This window comes from Coregonus lavaretus (genome assembly GCF_964263955.1).
Source record: "Coregonus lavaretus genome assembly, chromosome: 26".
NCBI lineage: Eukaryota > Metazoa > Chordata > Actinopteri > Salmoniformes > Salmonidae > Coregonus > Coregonus lavaretus.
The window spans coordinates 40,951,532-40,965,200 of NC_140013.1; the positions used below are offsets into that span (position 1 = coordinate 40,951,532).

The 13,669-nt window shown below is 46.5% G+C and overlaps 2 protein-coding genes across 2 annotated transcripts; both read left to right on the forward strand.

The window, feature by feature from the left end:
• Positions 1-411: 411 nt before the first annotated feature.
• Positions 412-1,952, forward strand: cldn8.2 (claudin 8.2; the record flags this gene model as incomplete). Its single annotated transcript, XM_084143481.1, has 1 exon — positions 412-1,952. The coding sequence occupies one exon, from the start codon at positions 412-414 to the stop codon at positions 1,327-1,329; it is 918 nt and encodes a 305-aa protein (XP_083999607.1). The 3' UTR covers positions 1,330-1,952.
• Positions 1,953-4,573: 2,621 nt separating this feature from the next.
• LOC311102222 (claudin-4-like) lies at positions 4,574-5,374 on the forward strand (the record flags this gene model as incomplete). Its single annotated transcript, XM_084143482.1, has 1 exon — positions 4,574-5,374. The coding sequence occupies one exon, from the start codon at positions 4,574-4,576 to the stop codon at positions 5,372-5,374; it is 801 nt and encodes a 266-aa protein (XP_083999608.1).
• Between the last annotated feature and the right edge of the window lie 8,295 nt (positions 5,375-13,669).

The following is a 13,669-nucleotide window of genomic DNA, read 5'->3' on the forward strand; positions in this document are numbered from 1 at the left end:
AATAAGTGATCATTGCTTGTTTTTTGTTGTTTGAGTCATACTGTTAGGTTTCTATTTCATTACAGTAACAATCTGCTTCATCACAGAATACCCCATGTACTAACTCCTTCATCTCTCAATTCACTGAGTCATTGTCTCTGTGAAATCTGGTTTCAACGGCTTTCAAATCACTTGTTTGTGTCGTCAAAGCAGGTACAGCCAGTTTCCCTGTCCTTCATTTATCTGATGTCGTAAAGCACCTGAACCAGAAGAGTTGCATCGTTAGCATACTCTTTTGGGGTGTATAACCTCTTCATCCGGCTCCTGTCCTCTCATTTAGTTCAGCGGTGAGATAGAGGGAGGAGAGCTCTGATAAGCCAGTCCTCGGTTGGGTCCTCTAACCGACAGCCAGCCAACATGGACCGGTCCTACATGGGCAGTGCCACCGCTTACAGTGTCTACGGGAAGCCGCCTCAGTCCTACGTGGACCCGGCCTATGACGAAAAAGCGGCCAAGTCGTACATGGACTCAGTGTATGAGGAGAAGAAGAAGGTAGAGAAGAAGGCCCGCTCCGAGGCTGTCTGCTGCGAGGTTGTGGCGCTGATCTTCGGATTTGTCGGCCTGATCGGCGTCTCCGCTGTGACGGGCTTGCCCATGTGGAAGGTGACAGCATTTATCCAGGAGAACATCATCGTCATGGAGACGCGCTGGGAGGGTCTGTGGATGAACTGCTACAGACAAGCCAACATCAGGATGCAGTGCAAGGTGTACGACTCTCTGCTGTTCCTCCCTGCAGACCTGCAGGCCGCCAGAGGCCTCATGTGTTCCTCCGTAGCGGTGTCCGCCATCGCTCTGATCCTCTCTGCCGTGGGGATGAGGTGTACTAAGGTGGTGGACCACCGGCCGCGCACCAAGCACATTGTCCTGGTGACCGGGGGATGCCTGTTCCTTGTAGGCTGTGTCACCACCATCATTCCAGTGTCCTGGACAGCCAACGTGATCATCCGGGACTTCTACAACCCCCTGCTGATCGACGCCCAGCGCAGGGAGCTGGGGGAGGCACTCTACATCGGATGGGTGACCTCGGCTCTGCTGTTTGTGGCTGGGGTCATACTGCTTAGTCGCCACGCGCCCCGGGTAGGAGACGATGAGAGGGAGAGGATGGTCTATAACCCCAACGGGCCTGGGTATGTCTACCAGCCTGGAGTGAACTACCAGCCCGGAGTGAACTACCAGCCTGGAGTGAACTACCAGCCAGGATCATCGTACACATACCAGCCATATTCCTACCAACCTAACTACTCAGCTCCACCCGGATCTGTGGTCTACGCTCCTAACCAGTACATGTGAGAGAAACCCAGCCCAGAACAACATGGACTTAAGACTTACTTTGACTGATGCCTGCTTGGAACCAATAAGTAAAAGTAGAATAAACAGAACTCATATTGTTACATAGAATAGAATTCATTTTAGTTATTTGGATCCGAGCGTTGTTGAAATGTCAGAGAGGGGACTATGAAACAGAGACACTGAAATGACCAGATGTCTCTTACTGGAAATGGCCCAATCGTTGATTATTTTGTTCAGAGAGAGAGAGAGAAAAAACCCATTAAGCACACCTATGTGAAATTCAATGTATGTGTTGTGTCTTTGTGTTTAGGTGGGAGTTGTGTGTATGTGTTTAACTGTAGGTGGGAGTTGTGTGTTTAATTGTGTAAATATACTCGTCAGTTATGTGTAAATATTGAGCATGATCCTACCAATGGCTGTGGAATGATGTGGTTAAGCAAAAAGGGCTTCACAAGATTGCACTAATATTGTCCAAAGAACTTACCAACCCCTGTTTCTGTTTACCTGCTATTTTCAGATTGTCTAAAAGTTTGTTGTTTTCATGAAGTTTTCTGTTTCTGTTTTTTACAGCACTGGCCTAAATTGAGGCCAATTTGGTTCACAATAAAAAATCTATAACTTTTTCCTTTAAAATGTGTATTACAGCTTTATCTACGATCATCCTGACCAAGAACCAGTTATTACTTTTATGGAGTCAGAGAATGGTTTGTTCTCACTCAACCAGTTCCTGTCCTCTCTGGTGGAATGTTGGGTTTAGAATGCTGGGTTTAGAATGTTTGTTTTAGAATGCTGGGTTTAGAATGTTTGTTTTAGAATGCTGGGTTTAGAATGCTGGGTTTAGAATGCTGGGTTTAGAATGCTGGGTTTAGAATGTTGGGTTTAGAATGCTGGGTTTAGAATGTTGGGTTTAGAATGTTGGGTTTAGAATGCTGGGTTTAGAATGCTGGGTTTAGAATGCTGGGTTTAGAATGCTGGGTTTAGAATGCTGGGTTTAGAATGCTGGGTTTAGAATGCTGGGTTTAGAATGCTGGGTTTAGAATGCTCCATTGTATCGTTTGTTGTCACTGGAAATGTACCTGAACACAACAGGCCAAACCAGACTGGTCCTGACTGACACACACGCCTTCACACCATGATGCAAATCTATCTAACCAGAGAGTATCACGTCAGGGAAGACAGAAAGGAATGACTACATAGCTCACAACTCCTGAGGCAACAGGATACAGACAAACACAGAGACAGACATATAGAGACAGACATAGAGACAGAGACAGACACAGAGACAGACATAGATACAGAGACAGACAGAGACACAGAGACAGAGACAGACACAGAGACAGAGAGACAGAGAGACAGAGAGACAGAGACAGAGACAGAGACAGAGACAGAGATAGAGATAGAGACAGAGACAGAGACAGAGACAGAGACAGAGACAGAGACAGAGACAGACAGAGAGACAGAGACAGAGACAGAGACAGAGAGAGAGACAGAGACAGAGACAGAGACAGAGACAGAGACAGAGACAGAGACAGAGACAGAGACAGAGACAGAGACAGAGAGAGAGACAGAGACAGAGACAGAGACAGAGACAGAGACAGAGACAGAGACAGAGACAGACACAGACACTGACACTGACACTGACACTGACACAGAGACAGACAGATGGATTCACACCCAAAACCATAGGACAGTAGTAGTAGTAGAGGAAGAAGAGGAAGCTGGGGTCAAATAGATGTTTAATTCAGGAAGTTAATTGAAACTTCATTTATGAATTGTGTTCAAATACAAACTGTGTAATTGTAAATGTTTTAACTCTGAGGTATGGGATATTAAAGTGTTTTGTTTTGGGTCATATACCCAGCAGACTCCTGGGAGACTCTCCTAAAGCGCTATCAGTCAATAAGGTCAGTCAATTGTAAAACAGGATCCAGTCAGGAGAGCAAACTGAGCCCTGTGAATAAACAGTGTGTGTTAGACACACACACACACACACACACACACACACAAACAAACACAAACACACACACACACACACTCACACACACACACACACACACACACACACACACACACACTGTTTTTTACACGGACTCTCTTGCACTGGCTCTATGAACACTCACTAGACTCTACCCACACACTCACACTCACACTTGCACACACACTCACACACTACTTAAGCTCAAACACACAAAACACACACACACACACACATGCATATTGACGCCGCACACACACTCACACATAGACACACTTTCACACGCTGCTGCTACTCTGTTCATTATCTATGCTGATTGCCTAGTCACTTTTACCCCTACCTACATGTACATATTACCTCAATTACCTCAACTACCTCGTACCCCTGCACATTGACTCAGTACTGGTACTTCTTGTATCTAGACTCGTTATTGTTATTTTATTATGTTACTATTTTTATTTTTGCTAATCTTTTCTTACTTTTTAACTCTGCATTGTTGGGAAAGGGCTTGTATAAGCATTTCACGGTAAAGTCTATACGTGTTGTATTCGGCGCATGTGACAAATAATATTTGACTTGATGATTTGACACACCACACACCCACACACCTCCTTCCCATCCTCCTACAGCTCCCAGACCTGCTGTTACAATAGAACAACACTTCCTGTCCCCAGGGATTCTGTCTCCTAGCAACAGACCCAGTCCCCTCCCCTCCCATTCACCTGTCCTGACCAGGGGAAGAGACGGAGGGAGGAGGCTTTACAGGGGCACACCCATCACCTGTACACCTATCACCTATCAGCTCCTCTCATCTTCCAACGGGATGCAAAACTTATCCGGAGGGGAAGGAGGGAAGCAGCTTCTCACTGTAGTCAGATCCTACTGCGACTCCCCTCAGCCTGTGGACTAGGTGGGTTAGTTAGATCCTACTGCGACTTCCCTCAGCCTGTGGACTAGGTGGGTTAGTTAGATCCTACTGCGACTCCCCTCAGCCTGTGGACTAGGTGGGTTAGTTAGACACTACTGCGACTTCCCTCAGCCTGTGGACTAGGTGGGTTAGTTAGATCCTACTGCGACTTCCCTCAGCCTGTGGACTAGGTGGGTTAGTTAGATCCTAATGCGACTCCCCTCAGCCTGTGGACTAGGTGGGTTAGTTAGATCCTACTGCGACTCTCCTCAGCCTGTGGACTAGGTGGGTTAGTTAGACACTACTGTGACTTCCCTGTGGACTATTAGGTCTAGGTGGGTTAGGCAGGACAGGGTCAGGCCATGGCCAACTCAGCTCTGGAGATCGTTGGCTTGTTGCTGTCTCTCATCGGTCTGATCGGGACGGCTGCCAGCACGGGGATGCCCATGTGGCGTGTGACGGCCTTCATCGGCGAGAACATCATCGTGTTCGAGACGCGCTACGAGGGTCTGTGGATGAACTGCTTCAGACAGGCCAACATCAGGATGCAGTGTAAGGTGTACGACTCCCTCCTGGCTCTGCCTCCAGACCTGCAGGCGGCCAGGGGTCTGATGTGCTGTGCCGTGGCCCTGGGAGGGGTTGGGCTGCTCATCTCTCTCCTGGGGTTACAGTGCACCGCCTGCATCCAGGACAACGACCGGGCCAAACGCACGGTGCTCATCATCGCCGGCAGCATGATCCTCGGGGCCTGCGTCTGCGTCATCATCCCAGTCTCCTGGACGGGTCACACTATCATCCGTGACTTCTACAACCCCCTGCTGATCGATGCCCAGCGCAGGGAGCTGGGAGAGGCTCTCTACATCGGATGGGTCTCCTCTGCCTTCCTCTTCGCCGGCGGTTGCATGTTCTGCTGCTGTAACGTCAGAGAGGATAAAAGGAAAGACAGGTACATGTACTCCAGGAACAGCCCTAGTCAATACACGTCTTACCCCCCTCAGCCCCAGTACCAGCCCCAGTACCAGCCCCAGTACCAGCCCCAGTACCAGCCCCAGCCCCAGCCCCAGCCCCAGCTCCAGAGGCAGCCGTCCAGTTACAGCTACCCCGGCTCCAACCACTACCCCTCCAGGTACCCCTCGGTACGCAGTGCTGAGGCATACCTCTGAATGTTGAGACTAAAGGGAGGGAAAGAGACTGGAGTTTATACGGACTGGAGGAACAGCGACGGACCTGACCGAGATGTGTTCTTATCGGTACGGTTTGAAAGAAGCATTTCAGTTGTTAAAAGATGCATTTCAGTTTTTAAAACAATGCATATCAGCTTCAGCAAGATACTAAATGATGGAAAACACTGTGAACTCACAAAGAGAGGATTTGGAGGAACACTTAATTGTAAAATTATCATCAGATGCATTTCAGTTGAGAAAAAATATGTCTATTGGATTTGTTTGTAAGAAAGCTGTTTAAAGATACTAAATACACTTATTATAGATTAACCGTGAACTCAGAAAGAGAGGACTTTGAGGGACCCTTAATCCTAAAAATTATCCCTTGTTTCAAGTTTTTATATGCTCATATTTGTACTTTGTGTTGGTGGGGTGTATAAGCACAGGTTTTTATAGTGATTATTTGTGTAAATATATTTACTAATTGTGTTGATGTGGTTGTGTGCTCTGTGCAGTAAATGTAGGTCCTTACACATAATGCCCCCTTAGTTAAATCAGGTGTTACGTAATATGTAGCTTTTATAATGTAAAAAAAAACTATTATCATTTTGCGTCCCAAATGACACCCTATTCCCTATTTAGTGCACTACTTTTGACCAGGGCCCATAGGGATTTAGGTTGCCATTTGGGACGCAACCGGTGTCCTTTATTTTTGTTATTTCATTCATAAAGTATCTGGTTAGACAAAAATCATCTCCCATTTTAAGATATGTAGCTGACTGTGTGCTGTAAGTAGACATCCTGCTAATGTGTTGGAGAACAACAGCACAGGGCTGGCTTTGTTCCATTGGCCCCCCCTTGACAAAGGTCCCCCTTGACAACATCAACAAACTACAAGACATTCCTGTTTCTGTTAAAACGTATGTGTTGTTACTGCCATTGTGTGAAGGATTGGTAGTAGACAAACAGGGACGGCAATGTGTTGTAATATTATCCACCTGGGGAGACTCTATCTCAAATGGCACCCTGATCTCTAAACATAGTGCACTACTTTTGTCCAGAACCCTATGGGCCCTTGTCAAAAGTAGTGCACTATGTAGGGAATAGGGTGCCATTTGGGACGCATTCCTCTCTGTGCCGACAGCCTGGAGCACATCGGGACTGATGGAAGTAAACACGAGGCTGGTTGTTGAAGGTGTGGACCCAGGAGCAGTAGGGTGGAACAGAGGACTTCTGTTAAAACAAACAAAAAAATGGACTAGAACTAGGGCTGGGTTCAATCCCTACAGCAGCATTGTATCGTGACTGAAAGGCAATGTTTCCGCATTCACAAAGATGTTATTCACGGTAAATGCTGCATACCCCCACGGGGGAGGGGGGGGGGGGGTCAGTATGAAAAATGTATGCACTCACTAATTGTAAGTCGCTCTGGATAAGAGCGTCTGCTAAATGACTAAAATGTCAATTGGATCACAAAAAATAAATAAATAATTCATTTCAATTAAGTTGAGAAAAGTCTTTCAGCTTCTGGAATAGCACCGTAAGACTTTGATTTACACATTACTGATTAAATGAGACATTGATAACCTCATGTAGTCTTTCTGTCTTATTCTTACAATGGAGAGACTGGTGGAGCATAAGAACAGATGTGTTTCCGTTTCATTGTGAAGTGAAACTACTTGAGATAGCCTAACATGATCTGTGCCATCCAATGGCTCCTGAGACGGGCAGCACCATCGAGGGCTCCATTTTAAAGTAGTCCATTTCTTCTTCTTCTACTTCGAGTAGTGTGTTGTCTGAACATGTATAAAGCCAAGGTTGGGGATTTACTGCCACCTGCAGTTATGGAATATTTTCTCATGAGTATAATTCATTGGCTGATCCCTCCTGACGAGCTAAATGGAATTAGGAATTATGTGATTCTTCCTTAACCCATTGGAAGACCCATCCAGTTGACTACTTCAAAATGTCTAGAGTTCTCAACGGCGATGCTAAAACAGGCTATGGGACACTACATCGGTCTATCCAAGGCAATGGGTTAACTGTGAAAACAGAAGATTCAGATATTCAGAGTGTTTAATGGTCACATGTACATGGTTGCAGGTTTGATTGCAGGGTACAGTGGAAAATCTTAGGCTCTGAGCTCCAACACGCAGGACTAAGCTAAATAAAATAATGGCAATGGTAGTAAACAACAACAACAATATAAATAGCAATAGCACTGTAGACATAATACTGTAGCAGATTAATAAATACAGGCAGAGGTGGGGGTGATGACGATAGGGGGAACAGCAGGCAGAGTAAAGACTGTTGAGGGGGTGATGACCATTGGGGGAACAGCAGGCAGAGTAAAGACTGTTGCAGGGGTGATGACCATTGGGGGAACAGCAGGCAGAGTAAAGACTGTTGCAGGGGTGATGACCATAGGGGGAACAGCAGGCAGAGTAAAGACTGTTGAGGGGGTGGGGATGATGACCATTGGGGGAACAGCAGGCAGAGTAAAGACTGTTGAGGGGGTGATGACCATTGGGGGAACAGCAGGCAGAGTAAAGAGTGTTGAGGGGGTGGGAGTGATAATGATAGGGGGAACAGCAGGCAGAGTATAGAGTGTTGAGGGGGTGGGGGGATGTCCATAGGGGGAACAGCAGGCAGAGTAAAGAGTGTTGAGGGGGTGGGGGTGATGTCCATAGGGGGAACAGCAGGGGGGAGGGGGAGCAGGTAGCTGACTAGGGGTGGCTGTTCAGCAGCCTGATGGTCTGAGGGTAGAAACTATTGGCCAGTCTGACAGTTTTTGCCATGATGCTCCTATACTGCCACGATGCTCCTATACTGCCATGATGCTCCTATACTGCCATGATGCTCCTATACTGCCCGTGTCTGAGTGATGGAAGCGGGGAGAACAGGGCATAGCTTGGGTCCCTGATGATCTTCTTGGCCTTCCTGAGACACCTGGTGTTGTAGGTGTCCTGGAGGGCAGGCAGTGAGCACCCGATGGTGGGTTGGGCTGCACGTATCACCCTCTGAAGGGCCTTGCGGTCCGCGGCGGTGGAGTTGCCGTACCAGGCTGTGATGCAGCCCGACAGTATGCTCTCGATGGTGCTCCTGTAGAACACTGTGAAGGCCCTCGGGGACAGGCCGAATTTCTTCAGCATCCTGAGGTTGAAGAGTCGCTGTCGTGCCTTCTTCACCACGGTGTCCATGTGGTTTGACCATTTCATTCAGCTTCTCCGAGATGTGTACGCCGAGGAATTTGAAGTTATTGACCGTTTCCACGGCGGCCCCACTGATGAGGATGGGGGCGTGTCCAGCCTGGTTCCTCCTGAAGTCCACAATCAGCTCCTTTGTTTTGCTGACGTTGAGGGAGAGGTTGTTTACCTGGCACCACGCCGTCAGACTGACGTTGAGGGAGAGGTTGTTTACCTGGCACCACGCCGTCAGACTGACGTTGAGGGAGAGGTTGTTTACCTGGCACCACGCCATCAGACTGACGTTGAGGGAGAGGTTGTTAACCTGGCACCACGCCGTCAGACTGACGTTGAGGGAGAGGTTGTTAACCTGGCACCACGCCGTCAGACTGACGTTGAGGGAGAGGTTGTTTACCTGGCACCACGCCGTCAGACTGACGTTGAGGGAGAGGTTGTTTACCTGGCACCACGCCGTCAGACTGACGTTGAGGGAGAGGTTGTTAACCTGGCACCACGCCGTCAGACTGATGTTGAGGGAGAGGTTGTTTACCTGGCACCACGCCGTCAGACTGACGTTGAGGGAGAGGTTGTTTACCTGGCACCACGCCGTCAGACTGACGTTGAGGGAGAGGTTGTTTACCTGGCACCACGCCGTCAGAGCCTACCTCCTCCCTGTAAGCCAGGGTTCTTCAATTCTGGTCCTGGAGGGCCGAAACACCTCTGTTTTTCATCCTCTCCTTCTAATCAGGGGCTAATTCAGACCTGGGACACCAGGTGAGTGCAATTAACTACCAGGTAGAAATAAAAAACAGAAGTGTTTCGGCCCTCCAGGACCGGAATTGAAGAACCCTGCTGTAGGCCGTCTTGTATTATCATTCTTATTCTTATTATTATTATTATTATTATTATTATTATTTTTATTTTTTATTTTTTAGGGGGTAGATCAGCTTTAATATTGCAGATAGAATGTAACTTACATTAGTTATCTTGTTGTTATTAGTTGTTGTTAGTTGTTATTAGTCCCATCCTTCAGCTACATTCAACACCTCCCATCTATCTCTTAACACCATCCATATTGGATTTCTATTTGCCATGTATTTTTCAACTGTACTGTGATGTTTTACAAAAGTTCTGAACCCTTCTATTCTCATTGTTTCTACAGATTGTAAATTGAAAATAAACATTTTTGCTAAAAGTATTATTATATATTATTGATTGATTGACTATGACTTTTCAGATCACCCAGTAATGCTATCTGCAGGGTCAGCTCCAGGTAAATATTGCAATCCTTCAGCCATTTCTGGACCTGTGTCCAGAAACAAGCTACAAATGGACAGTACCAAAACAAATGATCTAATGATTCTGTCTCTTCGTAGCAAAATCTGCAGAGCTGGGAAGATTGTATCCCCCATATAAATAACATTCTATTGGTAGCAAGAATTTTATATAATATTTGAAATTGAAAAATTCTACGTTTTGAATCCGGCGTCGTTTTGCGTATCAGTTCATAAACACTATGCCATGGAATCGGTACGTCAAAAATCTCTTCCCAACTATTTTGCAATCTTTATGGGACGGCTGTCAATCCTTTGGTCCTTAAATGAAACTGGTAAACTTTTTGATTTATCACAATTTTCTTTAACCAATTATGTTCTTTAATGCAGGGCCGACAGACAAGTTCCTTACTTTTTCCCCCTTCCACTTTCCTCTTCCATTTTTGCGGTAATGCCGTCTAGTCATTGTTGGTAATCGGGCCTACTACTGTTGTGTCGTCAGTGAACTTGATAATGGAGTTGGATCTGTGTGTGAGGCCACGCAGTCGTGGGTATACAGGTAGTACAGGAGGGGACTGAGGACGCACCCTTGTGGGACCCCCGTGTTGAGAATCAGTGTCGAGGAGGTAATGTTACCTACCTTCACCACCTGGGGGCGGCCCGTCAGGAAGTCCAGGACCCAGTTTCATTGGGAGGAGTTCAGACCCAGGGCTGTGAGCTTTGTAATGAGCTTATAGGGCACTATGGTATTGAAGGCCAAGCTGTAGTCGATGAACAGCATCCTCGCATATGCATTCCTTTTGTCCAGGTGGGTAAGGGAAGTGTGCAGTGCAATAGCGGGAAGTGAGTGCCGCTGGTTGGTAGTCATTCAGTTCACTTACTTTCCCTTTCTTGGGCACATGGATGATAGTGGACATCTTGAAGCAGGTGGGGATAGAAGCCTGAGCTATAAAGAGATTGAACATGACAGAGAACACAACAGCCAGCTGGTCTGCACATTCTCTGAAATAACACTCTCCTAAAACAGAAAACTGTTCAGCTGCTCTAAACGGGAGAGGGGGTTAGTTAAAAATATGTTTGGCTCTGGTGAAACTCTGCAAATATGGTTGAATGCCAAAAACTGTTGTGCAAAGACTTTTGTTCAGACAAACTCTGCACAAAACCACATATGTCAAATGCAGTGTTTGAACGAAGCCATTTTGTCCTTGTTCAAGTCTGGCCTCCGCACTCAGAGAGACTGCAAGGGTAGGCAGAGACTACAGCCATGGGATGTGTGCACACACACACACACACACACACACACACACTGACACACACACACACACACACACACACACACACACACACACACACACACACACACACAGATAATTCGTTTGTAGTAAAATGTGCTCCTCTAAATGAACCCTCTCTCTTTCTCTCTCTCTCTCGCTCATTTAGTGGTCTCCAAATGTCTCGACACTTCCTGGACAAAGGAAAATAACAATGGAAGGACTAGTGACTACCTGCTGACTACCTGCTGACTACCTGCTGACTACCTGCTGACTACCTGCTGCTTTGACAGCATTGAACCAATACTCAAATGATCCATGTAAGCTCTCGTAATAGTCCACTGCTACAATCCACAAACCCCTCTTTAATTTGACATGATACTGGCCAAGGTGGGTCGACCCCATATTTCTGCCCTCTCTTGTTCTCGTGAGACCTTTTGTTTCAATACAGCTTGTTTTTGTTTTCAGACATGAACATCTACTACGACAGCTACAAAGACGCCTCTAGCGAGAAGCTCCAACTGCACCCAGCTGAGGTGGTGTTTGGTTGGAGCGATGAGTTTACGATTGTTCTGCTGATAGCGTTAGGAGTTATGCTCACTCTCATAGCAGGGGGGATCTTCATGGCCAATAGGAGAATCACCATGAAGGGATGGGTGGTACCCTCCTTTCTCTGCTGGGCATCTTCATCAGCAAAAATCCCCAGAGACAAAGTTTGCAGGAGACAAGAAAACACATACAGTGGCTTGCAAAAGCATTCACCCCCCCTTGGCATTTTTCCTATTTTGTTGCCTTACAACCTGGAATTAAAATGGATTTTCTGGGGGTTTGTATCATTTGATTTACACAACAATATTTTTTATTGTGAAACAAACAACAAATAAGACCAAAAAAACTGAAAACTTGAGCGTGCATAACTATTCACCCCCCCCAAAGTCAATACTTTGTAGAGCCACCTTTTGCAGCAATTACAGCTGCAAGTCTCTTGCCACTGGGATTTTTGCCCATTCTTCAAAGCAAAACTGCTCCAGCTCCTTCAAGTTGGATGGGTTCCGCTGGTGTAGAGCAATCTTTAGGTCATACCACAGATTCTCAATTGGATTGAGGTCTGGGCTTTGACTAGGCCATTCCAAGACATTTAAATGTTTCCCCTTAAACCACTCGAGTGTTGCTTTAGCAGTATGCTTAGGGTCATTGTCCTGCTGGAAGGTGAACAGCCGTCCCAATCTCAAATCTCTGGAAGACTGAGACAGGTTTAACTCAAGAATTTCCTTGTATTTAACGCCATCCATCTTTCCTTCAATTCTGACCAGTTTCCCAGTCCCTGCCGATGAAAAACATCCCCACAGCATGATGCTGCCACCACCATGCTTCACTGTGGGGATGGTGTTCTCTGGGTGATGAGAGGTGTTGGGTTTGTGCCAGACATAGCCTTTTCCTTGATGGCTAAAAAGCTCAATTTTAGTCTCATCTGACCAGAGTACCTTCTTCCATATGTTTGGGGAGTCTCCCACATGCCTTTTGGTGAACACCAAACTTGTTTGCTTATTTTTTTCTTTAAGCAATGGCTTTTTTCTGGCCACTCTTCCGTAAAGCCCAGCTCTGTGGTGTGTACGGCTTAAAGTGGTCCTATGGACAGATACTCCAATCTCCATTGTGGAGCTTTGCAGCTCCTTCAGGGTTATCTTTGGTCTCTTTGTGGCCTCTCTGATTAATACCCTCCTTGCCTGGTCCGTGAGTTTTGGTGGGCGGCCCTCTCTTGGCAGGTTTGTTGTGGTGCCATATTCTTTCCATTTTTTAATAATGGATTTAATGGTGCTCCGTGGGTATGTTCAAAGTTTCTGATATTTTTTTATAACCCAACCCTGATCTGTACTTCTCCACAACTTTGTCCCTTACCTCTTCGGCCCAATAATAAAATAACAATAATGAGACTATATACAGGGGGTACCGGTACCGAGTCAATGTGCGGGGCTACCGGTTAGTCGAGGTAATTTGTACATGTAGGTAGGGGTAAAGTGACTATTCATAGATAATAAAAATAAAAAAAACATTGTAAAGTGGTTATCCCACTGGCTATAAGGTGAATGCACCTATTTGTAAGTCGCTCTGGATAAGAGCGTCTGCTAAATGACGTAAATGTAAATGTAAATGTAAAAACAAAGGGAAGGGAGGGTCAATGCAAATAGTCCGGGTGGCCATTTGATTAATTGTTCAGCAGTCTTGTGGCTTGGGGGTAGAAGCTGTTAAGGAGCCTTTTGGATCTAGACTTGGTGCTCCGGTACCACTTGCCGTGCGGTAGCAGAGAGAACAGTCTATGATGGGTGACTGGAGACTGTGACAATTTTTAGAGCCTTCCTCTGACACTGCCTGCTATATAGATCCTGGACGGCAGGAACCTTGGCCCCAGTGATGTACTGGACTGTACGCACTAGCGCCTTACGGTCAGATGCCGAGGAGTTGCCATACCAGGCGGTGATGCAACCGGTCAGGATGCTCTCGATGGTGCAGCGGTAGAACTTTTTGAGGATCTGGGGACCCATGCCAAATCTTTTCAGTCTCCTG